Consider the following 22,337-nt stretch of genomic DNA (forward strand, 5'->3'; position numbering starts at 1 on the left):
TAATTAAAGCTATCATTTAAAAAGTGCTTTAAGTTTACAAAATGCTTTAGAAATATTATCTTACTTTATTCAGACAATAACCTTGAGATGTAGGTGCTGTTATTACCCTATTTTTACCAGAGGCAGACAGAGGTTAAGTGATTTATCCAGGGTCACTTAGCTAGTTAGTATCTGAGGCTGGATTTGAACTCAGGACTTCTGGACTCCAGGCCTCACAGTCTATGTGCTGTGCCAATGAGGGCAAGAAAAGGATGTCTATTTAAACAGAAGAGGACTGGCAGAGATTGAAGTTTTAATTAAGCCAAAGTTCTAGGTCTGGAAGTGGGTCAGGATAACTTGAGGAGCAAGTGAGGGTTAGAGGCCCAGAGAGATTCAAAATTTCACCCAGGGTCACACAGTAGAGACTTGAACCTGGCTCCTTCTATGACTCTAGATTTCACCATTCAAGTCAAAGGTTGAAGGGATGTCTAGGAGAATGGAGATTCTGAGAAGGCAGTTAGACTTGGCAACAAATAAATCCCAAGCCTTGGAGGGTCCATTCTAGTTGAATGTTGAGGTTGGAGCAAAGGATGGTTGGGGAGTGAGTGGAGAGGAGAAAATGGAGGTCACAGATGGGGAGAGATTTCTAGGGGTTTGGCTGTAAAAGGGAGGAGAGGTATAGGCCCATGGCTGAGAGGATGGTAGGATTAAGGGAAGTTTTTACAGATGAGGGAGAGCTGAGCAGTTTTGAAGACAGCAAGGAAGGCACCCGTGCATAAGGAGAGACTGAAAATTGGGGGAAGCTTCTGGAGATGATAGCAGAGGGTGGTAACTGGGCACGGGAAGGGATTTACTGGGAGATACGGCCTCTCTTACTCAGAGACTGGAGCAAAGGGTGGTTTGGAGAGTGGAGCTGGGGAAACAGGGGGCACTGTTTTTGCCCAGAGAGGTATAGGGTAGGTCCTATGCTGAGACAGTGAGGGAAGTTTGAGAAGAGATTTGGGACAGGCCCAGTGGGGAATGTGATAGAGCCAGAGAAGTGTCAAAGGGGGCCTCCTGGAGGCTGGGTAACACATTTGTAGCAGACTCAGGATGGTTGTGGGACTTCCTCCTGCGCATGGTGGGACTGGAGGGGGGAAGGCAGATGGTGGGAGTGATGCAGGGCTGGGGTCTGGGAAGGGACGACAGGACAATGGGGCCAGGCATTTCAGAGTCAACCACAGAGGAAAGTTAAACTAGTTCTGAATGGAGGAAGAGGGAGACCAGAACCGAGGAGATGGCCTAGGAAAGCAGATGGTGGACCGCGTGGAGGTTGGAGTGAGGACGGAGGAGGGATTGCTGAGTTCATTGAGAGGTGGGGCGCAGAGAACCGTCGGGCAGTTGGTTAGGAGGGACGGAGGAATCTCTGAGTCGAAGACTGTGGGAGTGCGAGTCTATTGAGCGATGACATGAAGGGCAAGTGTCCAACTCCTTGGCCGAGGGGCAGAGGAGGCACAGCGAAGAGAAACGAGTAGGTGAGCTGGGCAGCAATGGGCGTAGCAGAATGTGAGCTTCTCAGCGCCGCCAGCGCAGGCGGGGCACAGGAGGGGCGGGGCTCCTTCATTCCTTCATTGGAAGTCCTGTACGTAAAGGGCAGTGTTTTGGGTGGAGAGGAATACTGTGCTGAGCTCTGAGGCTAAGAAGGGAGGACCATTTACTGATGTTTTCTAGATGCAGGATAGATGTTTTCAAACGTAGCACAGAAGTCTGAAAAAGACTAATGGAAAGTCTCTTGTCATTTTAGGAACAGTAGAGCCTACATACCTCTGCAGGTAAGTGTTAGCTTCACCTTCATGTTCGATGGGGGTTTGGCGGGTTTTAGAGATGCTTCACTGACGTTGCTCTGGTTAGTAGCGTTTGGAAACATTTTTCCAAATTGACAATTTGTGCTTCTTCCTCCAGGGATTACTCATTCACTTATCAATTTTTGTCAAATCCTTATGGATTTTAATGTCAGGGGTGTGTGTGTGTGTGTGTGTGTGTGTGTGTGTGTGTGTGTGTGTGTGTGTGTGCTAGAGATGTTATTTTATCTGTTAACTCCCTCTATTATCTCAGAGTCACACCTATTCTAAAACTTAGTCTTAGAGAGGTGCGAGCAGGGAAGTGACTTACCCAAAGTGACTCAATCTTTAGCCTTCCTGATGACAGTTATCAATCCATTATGCCACATCAGCTCTTAGGTTGTTTTTTTTTCTGTTTTATCCTATCTTCTTTTTGTTTAAGAGACACCAATTTTCCTTATCTCCACTATTCACTATTTTTCTTCTCATTTTGAAAATGATTCCTAATTAGGATACTGATCTGCTTGAAATTTATAATGGTGTATGGTGTAAGATGAAGATCAAATTCTATTTTCTAACATAATACTAATTAGTTTTCCCAGAGTTTCTTTTGAATAGTAGTTTCCATCTATAGTAATTTTATAATCTTGTATCAAATATTAATTTATAAACTTGCTTTTGATTCTAACCTAGATTATCTATGCTATTCCACTGATTAAATTTTATTTTTCATATTTAGTACCATATAGTTTTGACCATCACTATTTTTATATTATAATGTGGTCTAGGACAATGGTGTCAAACTCAAGTAGAAACCAGGGCCTCTGAAACATACATAGGATCCCTTCTGGCCATACACTTATTTAGAAAACCACATATTAACATCACCTATGGTCTACTGTATTTGTATTAATCTCGGTAGATATTTCCCATTTACATTTTAATCTGGTTCGACAATCAGGAGTGGGCTGCAGTGTTTTTGGCACCTCTGGTCTAAAATAGCACAATTTTCAATTCATCTTCCTTCCTCCCTAATTCCCCTTGATATTTGTGTCATTTGTTCTTCAACATAAATTTTATTATTCCATTTTTTTTAGTTTTGCAAAGTTACCATGAAATTTGAATCCATATATTATTAAGCCTAGACATCAGTTTAGATTTCATTGCCATTTTTACTAGATGGGCATTACCTAATCATGTCCACTGCATTTCTCTCCAGTTTTTTTCCCCCCTTTATTCCAATTCAGTTCTTTGATAGTTGTATTTTTGTAGGTCTTGGTTTGTAAATGCCCAAATATTTGAGCCACTTCTGAAAGTATTTTTAATTGAAATTACAGACATATGATCTTACCAAGGCAGAAAAAAAAAACCTGTTGTGTTTTCCTGGGTTAAAGTCTTTATTCAGACTTAAAAATTTTCAGGGTTTTAACGCAATTATTAGGATTTTAAATGAGTGGAGTGTTTCTTTCACTTAAAAAGTATATAATTCAGGTCTTCCTGACTCCAAATCCAGTCCTTTATCCATTCTTTCCCCTAGCTCCCTAGGTGACAGGCCCTATACCCAGCCTTGAAGCTGCATGGAACAGGACAGACAGCACCCTGGGGTTCTCCCCAGTTGGCCAGCTCTGAAGAGACCACCCTTGGCTGCCTTCCTCTGGTTGTAAGGTGGGGCCAGGCACCTGTGTGGGTTCTGACGACCTGGCCCAACCTTTGTCTTCAGGAACAAACTGAGCCTCCGAGGGGGCAGGACAGAGCCCCAGGTCATAGAGCTAGTTTGTGGGTGCATTTCTGCATGTAGACCCAGGGCCATAAATTGGACCCAGGCTTTCTCAGAATGTTAGAGCTGGAAGCTGCCTTCAGGACCACCGAGGACCTGGTCTAAACCCCTCAGGCATCATCTTGCCAAGAGTCACAACTAGTAAGTGGCAGAGCCATGGCTGCCTCTTTTTCTTAATGCAGTTTTCATCGCCCTGTTTTGTATTAAATCTAAGATAAATGCAATTAGACATGCAGACATTGATTTTTAAATATGAATCAAATGCAATAAAGAGAAGCAGTGTGGCGTGATGGAAAGAGCTCAAGATTTTGAATCAGAAGATCTGGGTTCAAATCTCAGCTTTGACACTTACTACCATGTGACCTTGGCCCAATTCTGCTTATTTCTCCATGCCTCAACTTCTGTAAAATGAGGGGCTAGGAGTAGAGGGGCCTCTGAGGTCCCTTCTAGCTCTAGGGCTCTGATCCTGTGATTTTAAACAGGACTCTAAGTATCACAAAGCACGGCAGAAAGAGTCTTGGCTTTGAATTCTGGGGGCAGGGGTTCAAATCCCAGCTGTGATCTCCAGGCCAGCAATTTCACCCGGTGAGGTGTGGTTCTTTATCTGTAAAATGTGAGGCTTGGATAAGGTGACCTCTAAAGTCCCTTACAGCTCCAAAATCTCTGAAAGCATAAACTTTAACAACTAAACTCCAAATATGGCCCAACCGAATAAAAAAATTTAGAATAAACAAGGTATTCGATCAGCATAAGTGACTAGGAACCACATTAAAGCCACTTGGTCCTTATCTCAGTGGTCTGGAAGAGATTGGAAAATACTCTTTAGATATGAGGTGCTCGAGGACCAGGATTTGCACCGACTAGGTTCTAGGTTCTTAAGGCTGGTTAAATGAATTTCTAATTTTCATTAAGAGAATATTTATGTGGAGCAGGTTGCTGGTGGCTTTTTCTTCCTAACAAACAGCCATTTTTTTCCCCCTTAAGAAACTTGTTTCACAACGAAGAAGATGCTGTTTTTGTGAGGTCAATGAAGAGATCTGTTACCCAGTTTAACTTTGTGGATTGGGACATCGTCCCCACCAGAGCTGAGCGGCATTGCGAGAGTAAAGCCGAGAGACCCGCTGAGTGGACTACAGTCACGATCAGATAACGGCGGGGCACTTTCCCCTGAGCTTTAGGGTGGGGAGGTATTTCTGTCCAGCATCTCCATGAGAATGGTTTTGCGAAATTACACTTAATGAACATTGGATGTGATCTCCAGAGTGTATTTTGTATGCGGGTTCCTGTCTGGCACACTGTGGGAAGTGGGTATGATACAAAGGCAGACAGTCCTTGCCCCATCCCAAAGTGCTTACAGTCTTCTCTAGTTCTTAATCTACGTTCCTATGACACTGGTGCTTCAACATGATTGAGGTTAAGGGCTGAGGAAATAAATGTGGCCCCGAACGAGCTGAGAATTTTTGGCCAAGGTAAGGAAGCCAGCCAAAGACTCTGCAGGGGTAGAGAAGGTACCACTTATGGTTCTGTTGCAGGGAGCATTTGCCTGGGCCAGGGTCAGGCATTGCTGGATATAGGATTACAGGTTAATAGACTTAAAGGTGGAAGGGACCTTAGAAGCCAACAAATTCAATCTCCACATTTTACAGATGGGGAAACTGAGTCTCAGAGACAAGAAGTGATGTGCCCAGGATCACACCACTAGTGTCAGGTGGGTTTTGAACCTAGGTCTTCCTGACCACAGGTCCAGCGCTCTACCCACTATATCACCTTGCTATCTCAAGGCTGGCAGCCCAGTCAGGTGAGAGGGCTCGTTCCAGCAGGTCCCTATGGAGCAGGGACTCCAGTGGAGGGCCATGGCGGCTATCCAAGAAGACGGATTTGAAGATGCTCTTGGAAGAGCCTTTTGGAAGGCAGGCTTGTTATTCACCTTCATTAGTAGTGTGGTCAGGGCCCCCATCAGCTGTCTCCCAGAAGTCAGCATCTTTTCTCCAAGTTCAGAAACCTAGACTCCACTCGCTTGCCTAGAAGGGGCTGCACAATGTACTTGTCACATACCCCAGAACCCAGAGGTACAAGTGCAAAGTAACGGCCATAGGTTACACTCCTGCACTTAGCAGGGATGGTGAGGCTGATGACTTCGAGCAAATTTACCTCACTTAAATCCAATTCACTCCAAGTCACCCTGGAATGTCATTGGTCCTCTTCAGAAATGAAGGATGAACATTTGTGATTTGCCAGCTCCACACAGGGCGCTGCAAGAGGATCCTGGGAAGGCACGGGTGAGACTTGTTTGTACCCTTGAGAGCAGGGAACACCACAGGACCTCAAGATTTGGAAGGAAACTCAACTATTCTATTTACAACACCCCTCTCCATCCAGGCTCTTCTGGAAGACCTCTAAGTGAGGTGGAGGTCACCTCCTCTCTAGATGTCCCATCCCACTTTGAGGCAGCTCCATTAGGATGATTTCTGTTAGGACATCCCGCCCAAATCTGCCTCATTGTAGCCTCCCCTCATTGGCCCTGGTTCTGACCTCTGGGGCCAAATGGGACGAATCAACTTCCTCCTCTGTATATAGCTCTTCTCTCTCCCCTAACCCCTCTTCTCAAAACTAAATGTCCCAAATTCCTCCAACTAATGTCCACCTGTCACAAACTGGGCCCATCACCACTCCCCTATGGATACTCTCCAGTTAGAACAATTAGAAGTTTGGGGTGATCTCTGAAGGGCAGTTTCAGCACCTCAGTGGGAATAGAAGCCAGAAGGTGAGGGGCTCCTTAGGGTAGCTAGAAGCAGGAAGTGAGGCTACTTCTTCAGACAGCTGGACAGAGCAAGGGGGAGAGAGACAACATGGTGGGCAACCTGGTGAGGCCAAGGGAAGGCTCTTCTGAATATCTGGTTATAAACACCATCTAAGAATTCACAGGCATTTAAAGTATTCCAAAACAGAATGATAAAGTTTGTATTCAGTTGTAACTTAATTGCTCCAGTGATGAGATGAAATTAGTGATTCTCCCAAGAGAGACTTGGGGCTGATTTGTGGATTCATAGATCAGACCCTTGAGATTCTAGGATTCAAGGCTGTTAGAAGAACCAAACTGCTGCTAAGAAAGAATAGGGCCCAGAGGCACTGGTTACATGGCAGACTTCTGGGGCTAGAAAGACTCCCTGGCATTTTACAGTGGTGAGCTCTTTCCATACAACCTTGTGTTTCAAAGAGGGGCAGCTTTCGGACCACAAAGCCCATAAACCCACCCTCACCTGCCCTTGTCTTCCTCCTTCCCCGTGGCAGAACATAACTCAGGTCAGCCCAACAAAGCACTTGGAGGATTCCAGCCATTTTTATGAGTGAGCCTTCAGTAAGATGTAAGGAACAAGGATGAGGAGGCATGTTTATTTCAATTCTCCAAGAGACTGGAGGGTGGGGCGGCCTCCCCTCAGATGCCTCACATTCTAGGTCAGCTAGCTTGTGCGTACGTGGCCTTCTGAACGGGGCATTCCAAACCTGGGTGAGTCCATGGTGCCCACCAACACACACACACACACACACACACACGCGCGCGCGCGCGCGCGCGACAGGGATGGAAGCCCAGCCATGACTTTGGAGGACTTTTCAGAGAAGCAGAACCAGGAAGATTTCATGCACCAAACTGGCCTGCTAGACAATCATTTGTTGAGACATTTCATTAATTATCCTTAAATAGGGAGTACAGAAGACAACCCACTTGAACAGATCCCTGGCTGGGCTTCCTTCTGGGAGACTCTGCAGCCCCAACCACCTTTATGAAGGGCTTTAGTGAGCACAGTTCAGGTAGCGGTCAGTCAGTCATGGCGATCGCCTCCCTCCCCAGCAAACGAGTCATCAGGTCAACTAACATGCATATTTCCCTCCACATAGCACCTAAGGATGCAATTACACTTATGTACAAGATCCAGAGGCGGCGATTGGGTATACCTTAGCATTCTCTGAATTATAGGATTTTCCCGGGTCTCTCTCACAGGAGGAAGGATTTTAAAGGCAGGCAGCAGCTTAGAGTAATAGTCTAACCACCTCAATTTACAGACGAAGAAACTGAGGTGAAATGACTTGCCCAAGATTACACAAACTATACTACAGATGTGATTCAAACCCAGGTGCTCTGACTCCCAATCCCAGGTTTCCCACTATCCCATAGACTCAGGCCAACATCACTCCCTGCATCCCTTGAATCTGGTCTATGTCTCTAAGGCTCCTTATCTTCCATTTTCTTCCCTTGGGTTTCTGACAATCCTACAGTTGGCAGAGGGGCAAAGCCACCTGACTTTAACAGGAGATGTTATCAAAGGGGCAGTGCTGGAAGGGGCACGAGCCAGCCCTGCCTCACCAATTCCTTTCCATTTGGTGTCTTTCCTACTTCCTAGAAGGTTAGATAAAATACTTGCCTTGGAACAGGCAAGGAGACTGAGTGCAATGGAGAGTCTGGGCAAACTTCTGAGGAGCTGAGTGTGGGAAAGGACAGAGAGGTAACCTTCCATCTTTGAAAAAGGCTATTTCCCTAGGGAATGCGGCTCCTATTATATGCTGGAAGTTAGCAGGAAAATATGGGGTGACAGGCAGCTTTGCTCCAAGGACGACTCTTCAGCAAAGTGGGGAGGTGACGAGCATTGAGAAGGCTTGGCACTGTTCTAGTGCTCAGTGCTGTCAGAACAAAAGCCTTCACCAGCAGGAGGGGCCTGGGGCCCTCGCCACCTACAGGACCATTCAGAGTGTGATGGTGGCCAGCAGGCAGCCCAGGTCTCCCAGTTTCATGCTGGGCTACACCCAGGCAGTAGCAGCTCCCCAGAGGTCCATCTGTCATAACTTTGAAGGAATCTCCTCTCATGTTGACAAGTGCAGAGGAGACACATTCAAAGTCAGAGTCAGCCTCGATCATGGAACAAACAGTAAATGCATGGGCAACTTTCAGCAGACTGTGCCTGTAACCTGTGGTTTGCTGTAGTGACGAAAGCCTGTGGCCTCCCTTCTCACGATGCATCTAGGATACCCTCGAAACACCTTATTCTCAGATTCCACAGAGATGGGCCTTTCAGTCTGTGCCGACATGGCCTATGTCTTTGTACTGGTATCCCCAGGGCTTAGCGTGGGGCCTGGCACACAGTAGGTGCTTAATGTTTGTCGACTGATTAACCTATTTGATGATAATCAAGTCTGTGACTTTTCTCCAAGTGTTTGCAAGCCTCCCTTCTTTCAAATATCTTGAAATGAGACGCCCTTCCTCCCTCAGAATGGTGGTAGGGCAAGCCCAGCCCTGCCCTGTATATGTTTGGTCTGATTCAGATACTCTACTGGGGGTGAGGGGAGATGGCTGTAACATCCTGCCAGGGACAGACACATAGGAAAAGCTGTGAATGGGATGGCAAAGGGTTGCCTGGCAAAGGTAAACCAGTCACTTAGTGAGGGCACCCTGGGCTTGGATTGGCCTCCACACCACGTCTACAGATGGAGTGAAACCCTCCAGCATGATGGGGGGGGTGGCCTTCCAGAGGACATAGATAAGGGCCACATGAGATGAGAAGGGGTGAATGAGCTGTGACCTGCACCCACGGGAGTGAGAGCACAGATTCATGAAAGCGTGGGCTCCGTGTAACATGGACCAGCCCCCTGCTGCCTCTCACGGCTCACACCTCCGTGGGAAAGAGGGCTGGGCTGTTTGTCTCATACACTGCAAAGCTACAGACCCAGCTGGGCCCTACTCCTCTGCTTCCTTCACACTCCCTGCCATGCCTTGGAGGCCAGTGTCACCGCCTGCCCCCGAGGTTATTTGGGAGGCCTCTTCCACGTGGGCCTTCTCCTCCTGGGCCAGATCTGTGGGGTCCTCTTCAGCATGCCCAGGATCCGTTTCTGGCTGCTCCTCATTAGATGGATTGGAATCGACATCTGGCTCTTTTTCTAAGGAAAAAGATAAGTCACACGGTGAGTACTAGCCTGTGCCAGTTCTGTTCTCAACCTCATGACTCGCTCATTTAACTGAGAGCTACCGTCCTCTTCAGGGGCTGATAATCATGGTCACACCAACACACTCGGGGTAGGGCGCTTGAGTGAGCAGAATGGAGGCAATCACAATCAGGAAATCAGTTGGGGCGGTCCAGTCCTGGACAAACCATTTCCTGGGATTGCAGGAGAATAGATTTGGGGCTGGAAGGGGCCTCAGAGGGCGTCCACTCCAACCCTGCCATTTTACTGATGAGGAATTGAGCCCGAAGGATGTTAAGGACCTTCACTGATCATACAGCCTGAGCTGGAAGGGACCTCAAACGTCGTGTAGGTGAAACCCCTCATTTTACAGAAGAGGAAACTGAGGCCCAGAGAGGCTCAGTGGCTTATCGTGGTTCAAAGGAATAGTAAATGGCAGTGCCAAGACTGACACTCAGGTCCTGTGTCTACAAGTTCAGCACTCTTTCCACTGTACCACACTAACTCTAGGACAGGGCTTCCCTGAAGGTATAGTTCAAGCCCTGTATTTTGTGGCAAGAAGACTGAGGTGCAGAGAAAGAAAAAGGACGTACTGAAATACCACCAGGCTGCTAGGTGGTACAGTGGACAGAGCACCAGGCCTGAAATCAGAAAGACTCACCTTCCTGAGTTCAAATCCAGACTCAGACATTTACTAGCTGTGTGGCCCTGAGCAAGTCATTTCACCCTGTTTGCCTCAGTTTCCTCCTCTGTAAAATGGGCTGGAGAAGTAACCGGCAAACTCCTCCAGTATCTCTGCCAAGAAAATCCCAAATGGGGTCACGTACTGAGCAATAGCAACAATCCCCGTTCTGCCTCTCCAGCACGGCTTTATCTGTGATTTCACTGGCGCAGAGAGCTCCCAAGGTGGAAACCCCTCCAGTGGCGTCTTTAACCGTTAGGTCTGAGAGAGCTTTCTGGGCACTGAGGTATGTGTCAGACCCAAGACGTGACCAATTCAGGGGTCACTGCAATCATTCAGGTGAGCTGTAACAATGAAGCCGATAGCCACGTAAACAGTGAGAAGAGGCCAGATGAAAGAGAAGCGGTAGTAGCAGAAATGATGAGATTTGGCAACTAACTGGACATGTGGGATGAGAGACAGAGAGGAGTGGAGGATGATGCCAATGTGGCAAAATTAGGAGGCAGGTAGTGGAAGTGACTGAGTACTAAAAGTCTAGAACAGTAGATAGAGGGCTGGCTTTGGAGTTGGTAAGACCTAGGTTCAAGTCCCACTCCTTTGCACATAGTGGCTATGTAACCATGGACCTCAGTGCTCCAGGTGGTTCTCTAAGACTATAAGCTACATATGGGTTGTCAATCTGCCTTTGGAAAGAGTTTTTCCACAGTGGGAATTCTCTACACCCATCAAATCACAGGCTTAGAATCCCAGGAAGTAGGGAAGCCACTGTCCCCTCCAGAATGTCAGAGGCATGATCAGCATTTCCTGTGCCTGTCACCCCATGGCAGGATAAGTTGCTAGACTAAGGGTTTAGTGAGCCTTTCAATGATGATCTCTCCCAAACTGCAATTCTTTTCTCTGTGCTGCTGTCAAAAGAGCCATTTCATTTCATCACACATTTACTAAGCACTAATTAGGAAGAAATCATTATACTAAATTCTGGAGAGATACAAAGATAAAAAATTACTCAGTCCCTGCCCTCTAAGAGCTTCCATTCTACTGAGGGCAGGGGTACAACTGCCTGGTGCAGTGTAACTCATCTTTCCGCTGCCCACCTTCAAACCCCAGGGCCTGAGAACTCAGAGGAGCTCCAGCCACCAAACCTGCTCACCCTGGGCTGGTCTCTCTTCTTGCCTCTTCTTCTCTTTGGCAGCTTCCAGCTCTTGCTTCTCATACACAGCCTTCAGCACCTTACAGACTTTTTTATGAGTGAACCAGTGGATTTTCTGGCAATCCTGGTTGCAATAAATAACCTGAAAGTGATCAAGGAAGGTATTTCTGGTTCAGATCATTTCCTGAAAAACCCCCAACTTGCTCTTCACTGGAAAAACTGGATTTTTGACAACACATTCATCAATCAAAGGAAAGCATTTGTTAAGTGTCCGCTTTGTGTTAAGCACACCCTTGGAAAGCACGGATGTGAAATGATCTAAGTTACACTGTTCAAATGAGGCTCTGGGACCAAACTGAGCTTGACCAAACAGAGAGGTCGAGGGTTGGAAGAGTAGAGAGAGACAACAAGGAAGACACTAGGGCAAGAACTTGCCAGTTAGTTCAGAAACAGGATAGTAATTGACCAGGAAAATAATATATATTAAGAGGGCATTGACCTCAAGGGTTAGTGGACTGGGAAATGGTTCCGTGAACGAATGAAGAGAGAAGGAAAAAGCATTTATGATGTACTTACCATGGGCCAAGCCTATGCTGAGTGCCACAAGCAGGCAGTGCCATCTTACCAATGAGGAGTCAAGGAGAAACAAAAGGATGCTGGCAGAAAGCTCCCTGACCAGACGAAAGGAAGCCATAGGGGATATGGAGTAGAAGCCCTTGTGCTCTCCCAGCATCCACACAACGCCAAGCAGGCCCTGGCTCAGTGGGTAAATCCCTTGTGGATGATTTATGGGGGATGAGTCCACATGGGATACAATGACATTGACGATGTGCCATGTTGGAGGAGCACCCATACCAAAGACATGGCAGACCCATCAACATGTCTGTGCTGCCTCGGAATCTGTTGGGATTCCCATTCAAGCAGGGTGTTACCCTGAAATCAACTACTCATCTTACCATTTTACACACTGAACACCTCTTGTTTGCGCCCTTTTCTCCACACGTGGTGCAAAACTCCACATCTACAAATCCCACTTGACCAGTGATGGCTTGAGTGAGCACAGAGAAGGCTGTAGGATCAGAGCCCTGAAGAAGGAAAGCAGGGCATGGCACAGTCAGAGGATAAAGGGGACAATGAGATCTCGGTCATCTCAAAGGTAGATGAGCATCGAACACAAACACAAAAGTGAAATCACAACTGTCGCCCCGTAGAGTCCACCCTGGCCCACCAGCCTCAGAGCATGAAACCAGAGCCAAGACGTGGGCCTTAAAGCAATGGGAATATTTTAATTTGGTGCATTTATAAAATAGTATTAAGGAATTTAAGTGCATTGGAAAACATTTCATGCAGCCAATTTTGCTACTACAATTGCTAATTCAGGAGAGCTAGACCCCTCCTGGTTCTTTTTAATGAAAAAGCAGTCTCCAAGTGATTGTACTGGGGTTAAGAAGGAAAATTGAGAATATGAAAATCATCACCCTAAGGGTACCAAAGGGGATTTCCTACATCTCCTGACCATGGGTCACTGAGAATAGAATGGCCATCCCTTTGCCTTGGAGGGTTTGGACTAGGAAGTAGGAATGACCAGCCACCAAGCCACTGAGCATTTCGTAATATCTTACTGGCTCCCAGACACTGTGCTAAGCACTGGTTTTCACCAGAGGGCAGCACAGTCACTGTGCTCTTTTTATGGGTTTAAAGGCCCATGATTTCCTATGTCCCTGGAGTGGCGGGACAGCACCACCCCATGCCAGTCACCCCAGAATGGAAGGGGCTGCCTCAGGTCGGGGTGGGCTCTTCCTCACTGAGCCATGGCCGGATGGCCACTGGCTGGGGATGTAAGTGGGGATTCTCGCTCACATGAGACATCCCATTGATGGTCTCGGAGGTCCCTTCCCTGTCTGAGAGTTGATAATTTGAACAATTTGGCCCAAATCAGAGTGGGAGGTGCAGGCAAACACTTCTCCACTTTCCCTCCCAGAAGAACAAATCCAATGCCCCAAGGCTCCTAGCCGCTCCCACCCTTTAGCCCTGCCTGAGTCCCAGCTCTCTGGGTTCAAGGGGAGTCTTACAATTTCCACGGGGGCAATGCTTCTGACAAGCTGCTGGAGGAGTGTGGTTTCACAGTAAGGGAACTTCCGAATACACTCTCGAATGAACTTCTCTTGGTAGACGGGAAAGCCATCTGTCTCTCGGCCTTTTAACAAACTAGAGAGGAAAAAAAAGGTAGAAACACGCTCAAAGGCTCATTTTCCCAGGGGCTGTTACTTCATATATGAAAAGGAGAGGCCAAGTATGTGAGAGCTGGAAGGCCTGGTTTAAATACCCTTCTGATCCTCACTATCTGTGAGACCCTCTCTGGGCCTTCAGGGCCCTCCTCTATAAAACGGCACCTCCAAAAGGGACCCTCCCCTTCCCCATTCCTGTTAGAGCACCAGCACCCTCATCCTCCTAGGCACCCAGCGGTCATCCTCTACTCCGCATTGGCTTTCCCCCACATCCAATTGCACCTCCCACTCTGATTTGGGCCGAGGCCCACTCGTTTTACTTTGCAGTGGCCCCCTTCTTTCCTCAGACACAGCCTCCACCTTGGTGCAGGCCCTCACCACCTCCCGCCTGGACGACTGCAGCAGCAGCTTTGGGGGAAGGGGGCCGGCCTGGCTCAGGTCTCTCCTCCATTCAGCTGTAAAAGCGATCGCCTCAGATTGGGGGAGGGTTGCCCATGTCACCCCTGTCCTTCTCTTTGCACTCAAAGCCCTCCTAACCTGCCTGCTTCACTTTTCCAGCCCTCTCATACCTTACACTCGTCCCCCTGGCCACATACTCTGTGACTCAGTTGCCCTGGCTTCCTTCATGTTCCTCAAATAGCACATTCCATTCCCAGACTCCAGGCACTGTCACTGGCTCTCCCACGCTTAGAAAGCCTTCCCTCTTCCTCTCCATCACCTAGTTTCCTTCGAGTCTCTTCCACAGGAAGCCCTTCCCCATCCCTACTTGCCACATCTCGCCCTTTCGTCAAATGTCACCTGTCACTGGCAAGAAGTGCAGTTAATTTAGTGGTGCTGCAGCCTGCCCACATGAAGGGGCCACGGCATCATTGCCTCTAACACTCTCCTTTTACACATGAGGTAACTGAGGAAGCATGGGGAGGCCCCGTGGCCGCAGGCACAGCCAGGAAGGCCACTCCCACCCTCGGACGAGCCCAACAGCAGAGGCAGCCACGTTGTGCTCTGGCCCAGGGTGTGGCTCTCCCGTGGACAAGCTCATGTCTCTCCACCTGGCTGCGAGCTCCTCCAGGGCAGAGACCATTTTTGCCTCTCTTGGTATCTGTAGCACTTGGTGCAGCGTCCGGCTCACAGCAGGAACTTGATAAAAGCTGCGGACTCGACTCCAGCCACGATACGGCTCCTCCACCAACACACCCCACTGTTATGGACATACAGAGATGTCCCAGGATTTGAGATTAGGAGCTACAAGGGGCCTGGGAGTTTACGCAGTCTGACCGCCTTATTTTACAGATGAGGAAACTGAGGCCCAGAGGAATGAAAAGTTGGCAGCAGGCCTGGTTGAGCCCACACTCGCTGTCACGCCACTGCCCCATCCCTCTTCCCGCAAGAACCATAATCCCACCTTTTGATGAAACCATCCATCTTGTCTTCTCGCTCGGTCAAGAACTTAATGCATTTCTGGAAAATGCAGCTGATGTAATGCATCTTCATGGCCAGGACCTCGTTCATGTCCCTCTGCTTCATGCACTTCTCACAGATCAGGTCCATCACTCGGTAGCATTTTTTCAGGGCGTCCTCCTCGGCCAGAAGAGGGTTTTCTTTTACAAGCATCACAATCTTCAAGAAATAGCAACAAACTACATTTAATGGGAATCTATATGTAAAGCCTACATCAGACTGTGAGCTGTCTGGGGGAGAGAGGGGGAGAAAAATTTCAAACTCAAAGCTTGTGGAAGTGATTATTGAGAAATCAAAATAAATTAATAAAAATTTTTTAAAAAAAGAAATAGCAACAAACTCAAATATGTGAGGAGGCATCTCCCTAAGCGCACCCATTAACAGACTCAGAATATAGTTTGTTAATAATGATTATAACCATGATGGCAGCTGGCATCGATGCAGTGTTTTAAGGTTTACAAAATAGTTACTTAGTTAACCCTCAAAACAACCCTTCGAGGTAGATGCAATTATGCCCATTTTACAGAAGAGGAAGCTGAGGCTGAGCACTTGCCAAGGGTCACAGAGCCAGCAAGTATCCGAGGCAGGACAGAAATTCCAGTTTTCCTAACTCCAAGGCCAGCCCTCCATACACACGGCCACTTCTTGCCTTGAGTCAACTTCAGAGAGTGTTCAAAGCAGAAAGCAACAATTAGCCTTCCAATTAGTTCCTTCATTAGTTTCCCTTCTGTGTCAAGTAAAGACTGCCAGGAAAATTGGAAAGCAGGCAGGCGGAAATTAGGTTTAGACCAACATCTCCCATCATTTACCAAGATAAGCTCCAAATAAGACACATGACTTAAGACATAAAAGTTTATATCATAAACTTGAGAAGCAAGGAAGGAATTACTTTTCCTATCTTTGGATGCAGGAAGAGTTCATTACCAAAAAAAAAAAAGGAATAAAGAGGACCACAGAAGATAAGACAGGTAATTTTATTTAAATAAAATGTAAAGGTTTTCATTCAAACCGAACCAAGTGGTTGATGTTGGAAGGGAAACAGTCAACTAGGGGGAAAAAATCTTCCTAGAAAGTTTCTGTGATAAATAATTTCCTAGGAAAATAAATTATTAAAGTCTTTCCTAGGAAAGGAAATTACTAAAATCTTTAAGAATAACAACCATTTCAGTCTAGCCATACCAGATCTCAAACTGTATTATAAAGCGGTAATTATCAAAACAATCTAGTACTGGCTAAGAAACAGAATGGTGGATCAGTGAATAGGTTAGGTATAAATTACATTATGCTAAATGACTATAGTAATCTGGTATATGACTATAGTAATCTGGTATATAACCCCAAAGATCCAAATTTTTGGAACGAAAACTCATTATTTGACAAAAACTGCTGGGAAAACTATAAAACATTATGGCAGAAACTAAGTATAGACCATGATCTCACACCATCTACCAAGATAAGGTCACCAAGGGTATATGATTTACACATAAAGGGTGATCCCATAAGCAAATGAGGAGAGCATGGAATAGCTTATCTGTCAGACCTATGGATAAAGGAAGAATTTATGACCAAATAGAGAGCACTACAACATGCAAAATAGATAACTTTTATTACATAAGATTTTAAAGTTTTTGCACAAACAAAACCAATGCAACCAACATTTGAAGGAAAGCAGAAAACTGGGGGAAAAGTTTACAACAAGTATCTCTGATAAAAGCCTTATTTCTCAAATGTATAGAGATGTGAGTCTAATTAATAAAAATACAAGGCATTCCCCAATTGATAAATGGTCAAAGGATATGAACAGGAAGTTTTTGGACAAAGAAATCAAAGCTATTTATAGTCACATAAAAAAATGCTCTAAATCACTACTGATTAGAGAAATGCAAATTAAAATAACTCTGAGGTACCATCTCATACTATCAGATTGGCTAATATGTCAAAAAAGTAAAATGATAAATCTTAGAGGGGATGTGGGAAAACTGGAGCACTAATGGTGTTGTGAACTGATCCAACCATTCTGGAGAACAATTTGGAACTCTGCCCAAAGGGTAATCAAACTGCATACCCTTTGATCTAGCAATACCACTGCTAGGTCTATATCCCAAAGACAGGCAAAAAAGAGGCAAAAGGACCTATTTGTACAAAAATATTTATAGGAACTCTTTTTTGTGGTGGCTAACAACTGGAAATCAAAGGGATGTCCATCAATTGGGGAATGGCTTAACAAGCTGTGGTATATGATTGTAATGGAGTATTATCATGCTGTAAGAAATGAAAAGCAGGATGATTTCAGAAAAAAACTGGAAAGACTTACATGAACTGATGCATAGTGAAGTGAGCAGAACCAGGAGAACACTGTACATAGTAACAGCAATATTGTTCGATGACGAACTGTGAATGACTTAGCTATTCTCAGCAATACAATGATCCAAGACAATCCCAAAGGACTAATGATGAAGAATACTATCTACCTCCAGAGAAAGAACCAATATTGATTGAATACAGACTTCAGTGTGCTATTTTTCACCTTCTTCCATTCTTTTTCTTTCATTCAAGTCTTCTTGTAAAAAATGACTAATACGGAAATGTTTTACATGATTGCACATGTGTAACCTATATCTGATTGCTTACCGTCTCAGGGAGGGGGAGGGGGAGGGAAGGGAAGGAGGGACAGAAGGTCAGAATTTGGAGCTCAAAATTAAAAAAAAAATCCAAATGTTAAAAAAAATTGTTTTAACATGTAATTAGGGGAAAAATAAAATATATTAGAAAAAAAAGAATAACAGCCATTCCTAAGTGATAAGCGGTCAAGAGATATGAACAGGAAGGATTTTTTTTGTTTGTTTTTGCTTTTGCTTTTTTTTGGTGAGGCAGTTGGGGTTAAGTGATTTAGCCAGAGTCACACAGCAAGTGTCTGAGGCTAGATTTGAACTCAGGTCCTCCTGACTCCAAGGCACGGGCCACCTAGCTGTCCCTAGGCAGTTTTTAAGGGAAGAAATTCAAGCTACTAACAGCCTTAAAAAACAAAACTGCACTTCAGATCACTAATAGTTATAGAAATGTAAATAATTGTAAATAGGAGGTTCCACCTCACATTCATTAGATTAGCAAAGCTGACAGAAATGGAAAATAACAAATGTTGGAGGAGTTATGGGAAAACAGCCACATCAATGCCCTGTTGTTGGGGCAGTGAGTTGGTCAAACGATTCTGGAAAGCAATCTGGAACTACACCCCCAAAGTTACTAAACTGTACACACCCTTCCACCCAAATGTCCTACTGTTACTAACAAACTCAGAGATGAAGGAAAGAGGAAAAGAGCCTGTATGTGCAAACATATTAATAAGTGAATCTTTTGTGGTGTCCAAGGACTGGAAACTAAGATGAAGCCCATCAACTGGGAAATGGTTGAACACATTATGGTATATGAATGGGATGGAATATTATTGTGCTATAAGAAACGACAAAAGGAACTCTTTTAGAGAAACCTGGAAAGATTTATATGAACTGACGCAGGGTGAATATAACCAGAACACTTTATACAATAGCACCTTTGTAAACATGAACCATTTTGAAAGAACTCTAGTCAATGCAACTGGCAACCATGAGTCTTTAGAACCAATGGTTAAAAATGCTACTCTTTTTCCAGAAAAATAAACTTAGGGTACACACCACTGTTTTTTGGGACACGGTGCACGACTAAATATTTGTTACAATGGGTTTTCTCTCTTTGTTAACTGAAAAAACATAAAATTTAATTTAAAAATGAAAACTAGTAACATGTCATCTCACCCTTCACCTAGAGGGAAGACCTGGGATAATGCCTAGCCCTCCTCACCAAGTTTTGGGCACCAGCAAAGCCTGGCCCATCTACATCTGAAGAGGAAGAGAGAGAGACAGACATGGAGAGAGTGACCGAGAGAGAGAGAGAGAGAGAGAGACAGAGGGAGAGACAGAGAGAGAGAGACATAGAGGGAGAGAGTGACAGAGGGAGACAGAGCCATAGAGGGAGAGACAGAGAGAGACAGAGATAGAGAGATAGACAGAGAGAGAGAGAGAGAGAGAGAGAGAGAGAGAGAGAAGAGAGAGAGAGAGAGAGAGAGAGAAAGGGGAGAGAGAGAGAGAGAGAGAGAGAGAGAGAGAGAGAGAGAGAGAGAGCGAGAGCGCGAGAGAGGATTCTGCAGAAAAAAAATAGAGAGATTTTCCTTCCAAATAAATTCCTGGGAGATTTCTAAGGAAGTGCTGGGGCTGGCTGCCCATCTCTTGTGGCCATGTAGGGAAGGAAGAGAAAGGACAGACTGAAAATCACTTCCATTAGCAGGATCATAATTTGGGCAGTAAGAGCAAAGTTCCTAACCTTCCTGCACTTGGGTGGAGGGGTTCATGGGGGCTCCCTGGGCCTGCTCTCCAGGTGCACTGCCACTGACAGGGAGGGCTCTGTCTTTTCTAAGAGCAATCCCTCAAAAGTCCTGGGGATGGTTTGCTACTCATGGGCCAGTCCAGAGCTGCTGGGTGAAGTCTCAGACCTAAGGGCAGGGCAGAAAGGGATGTCCTTTCCTGCTGTGAATTACTGGCAGAGTCAGTCTGTGGACAGGCACTATGCAAGGTGCTGCTCACCAATGAAGTGGTCCCTGCCCTCCAGAATCTTACATTCTAGCAGATGGACACAATGTCTACAGAGATAAGAAAATACAAAACATCCAAAGTCTCTTCAGAGGGAGGGAATCAGAGCACTTGGAGGAGGGAAAGGAGGGGGAGAGATGAGGCACGGTGTGACGGAGAGAAAAACCAGGGGAAGGCAGGGGCTCAGAAAGACTCAGGGATGAGGCAAGGATTGGGCTGTTTATAGCCTGTTAGCCACAAGAACATCTCTGGGTCTTGATTAAAGCTTTCATCACAGGCAGGGCCAGCAGGAAGTCTAGAACGTCAGACCTGAGGCAAAGGGCCGGCTTGACAAAGTAAGTGTACATGAGACCTTGGCTAACCAGACGGGAGCTTTTTGTCATCTCCTCTCAACACCAGCCGGTCTCTCCATCCATGACTTGCCCATGAGCTTGAACCCGGGAGCAAAGAACAATTAGCAAACCTGTTTACACACTGATTATTACTTATACCTGTTTGTTTGCTGACACTGAGGTCTCCTTAGGAAGCAGGGCTCTTTCACTATTTTCATACAGAGACAACGGTAGCAGAAGCTCGCTAGGGGTAAGCTTCTAGCTGAACTCTGATGGCTTTGTCCGTCTCTCTCCCTCTATCTCTGTCTCTCTCTCTCTCTCTGTCACTCTCTCTCCCTCTATGTGTCTCTCTCCCCTCTCCCTCTTTCATTCTCTTTCCCTCTATGTCTCTCTCTCTCTCTGTCTCTCCCTCTATGGCTCTGTCTCTCTCTCTCTCCCTCTATGTCTCTCTCTCTCTTCCTCTTTCTGTCTCTTTGTCTCTCTCTTTCTCCCTCTCTCTGTCTCTCTCTCCCTCTATGTCTCTCTCTCCCTCTTTCTGTCTCTTTGTCTCTCTCCTTTCCTCTTTTCTCTTCTCTCCTCTGCTCACAGCCTCAAACACGGGCTTGGTTCAGGCAGCATAAGAGAGTCTCCTACATACTATCACTGATCCTGTTTCCTCAGAAAGGGTGGCTGGGGCTCCAGAGTCAGTGGCCAATTAAAGGCAGGCCCATCTTGTCTACACTTGCCTCCTAGGGGCCCATTCCCTGGAGCTCTGCTGACATCCCTTGCTATACCTTTGTTGTTTTCTTTTAACGATATATGTTGCAGATTCTGGGCAAGGAGTCCAAATCCCCCTGTGCTGCCTGAGTCTCACAAGAGCCCAAGCAAACCTCTGTTGCCATAGTGACCCGAGGGCTGTGATGTTGCTGTACACGCAGCTACAATTCAATGAAAAGATAAGTCACAGAGGTGGCGGGAAGGGAGGGCTTCATGCTTCTGTAACAGGTTTAGGGGTCAGCTGGTCTGGGGTTGTGTGGGGAAGCAGTCTGCTCTGTCTTGGGAGGCTCCCTGTGAACATGGGGCCTCATGAACAAGGGCTCATATGGCATCACTGGGCCTCCAGGAAAAGCATAGAGAGAGGGTCTCCAGAGTGTGGCTGAAGGAACACTGGTGCCCAGACTTGTAGATCTAATTAGGCCCAGCCACAGGTGGGCTGGGTTTAGGTCTGAAAGAGAAGGCCAGGGGGCCACAGGAGGGTGGCAGGATCTCTGCCTTCTCAGTATTTAGAGGGCCACCTGTGGAGGAGGGCCCAGGCATGCTGAGTCCCAAGGGCAGAAGGAGGAGCCATGGGTGTGGGGAGGGCGGTCAGGGCAGGTGTCCTAAGCCTCCAAGCTGTGGCAAGGGGGATGGGCCACCCTGGGAGGCAGCTGGCTCACGTTCCTGGGAGATCTTTAAGGCTGGATGCCCACTGGTCGTGGGTGTGGCAGAGGGGACACTCAGTCAATCGGGGCTTCGGGTGTGCTGGGGGCTGAGATTCTGGGAAGGAAGGCATTGCGGGGATGGGACCTAATTCCAGCAGGCTCGGCAGCTCCCAAGCTCTCCTAAGCTGATTTCCAGAGTCTGCTCTTCCAATGACTCATCTCTTTTGTAACAGATGAGTCTCTGAAGTAAAAGCTTCATCATGCTTTCAGCCTTTAAATAGTTTGATCCAGGGGACTACAGGCCTCTAGTTTGAACCTAGGAGATGAGGATACCTGAAAAAAGTCCCAAAGAGTGAGGCCTCTCTGGCTACGTGAAAGGAGGGAGGTCTCCAGAAGGGAGGGATCAGAAAATCACTGGGAGGGAGGTGGGGATTCTCCGGCTCATCAGACACAGAGCTGGAAAGCACCAACCTGTCAGTCTTTGCCTAAAAGGGCCAGGTCAATAATACTGGAAATTACCTTTTGTTTTTTCAAAGGTTAGCATTCAGGGTGGGTACGGTCTCCATGAGTCACACAAACACAAAGTGCCCAGGTAGATGACTGTGCCCCCAATGCCCCAAGGAGCACAGAGGCCTGGGCACCCAGAGCAGGCTCTGTCTCAGTGGGGGTAAAGTGAAAGTCCTCCACTTTATCAAGGCTCACAGGGAGGGGGGCAGTTCCTCTGGCCAGAGGGCCACTCGTCACAGCATTTGGCGAATTCCACACCTACGAGGGCATCAGGACCAAAGCCTCAGGTGCCAGGCCTCCTGCCCAGACCAAAGCCTCACATACCAGGTGTCACATTGCCAGGACCTGGCCAATGGCAAGGCAACAAGTGTAGGCACATACGTCATGAGCAGGCTACCTTCTCCCTGTGCATAAACCCCTCTCCTTCCTG

The 22,337-nt window shown here is 46.7% G+C and overlaps 2 protein-coding genes across 5 annotated transcripts in view; one reads left to right on the top strand and one right to left on the bottom strand.

Moving 5' to 3' along the window:
* Positions 1–4,825, top strand: part of LRRC72 (leucine rich repeat containing 72) — a 31,411-nt gene extending 26,586 nt beyond the window's left edge. For both annotated transcript variants that reach the window (XM_021000118.1, XM_021000119.1), the window contains 2 exons: positions 1,763–1,790; positions 4,561–4,825. In XM_021000118.1, coding sequence (XP_020855777.1) covers positions 1,763–1,790; positions 4,561–4,726 — 194 coding nt within the window. In that variant the 3' untranslated portion in view covers positions 4,727–4,825. The remainder of the gene's footprint in view (positions 1–1,762; positions 1,791–4,560) is intronic.
* Positions 4,826–22,337, bottom strand: part of ANKMY2 (ankyrin repeat and MYND domain containing 2) — a 29,910-nt gene continuing 12,398 nt past the window's right edge. The window contains exons 6-11 of one of the 3 annotated variants that reach the window (XM_078150683.1): positions 14,991–15,205; positions 13,433–13,568; positions 12,317–12,445; positions 11,361–11,502; positions 9,335–9,504; positions 4,826–5,841 (exon numbers count right to left, since the gene is read on the bottom strand). In XM_078150683.1, the coding sequence (XP_078006809.1) occupies positions 5,767–5,841; positions 9,335–9,504; positions 11,361–11,502; positions 12,317–12,445; positions 13,433–13,568; positions 14,991–15,205 (867 nt within the window). In that variant the 3' untranslated portion in view covers positions 4,826–5,766. Of the gene's footprint in view, positions 5,842–6,504; positions 9,505–11,360; positions 11,503–12,316; positions 12,446–13,432; positions 13,569–14,990; positions 15,206–22,337 lie in introns of those variants that run through there. The other 2 variants (XM_020999982.2, XM_078150680.1) reach the window with 2 other exon arrangements.

Source organism: Phascolarctos cinereus, unplaced genomic scaffold (genome assembly GCF_003287225.1).
Source record: "Phascolarctos cinereus isolate Bilbo 61053 unplaced genomic scaffold, phaCin_HiC Scaffold_1;HRSCAF=81, whole genome shotgun sequence".
Classification (NCBI taxonomy): domain Eukaryota; kingdom Metazoa; phylum Chordata; class Mammalia; order Diprotodontia; family Phascolarctidae; genus Phascolarctos; species Phascolarctos cinereus.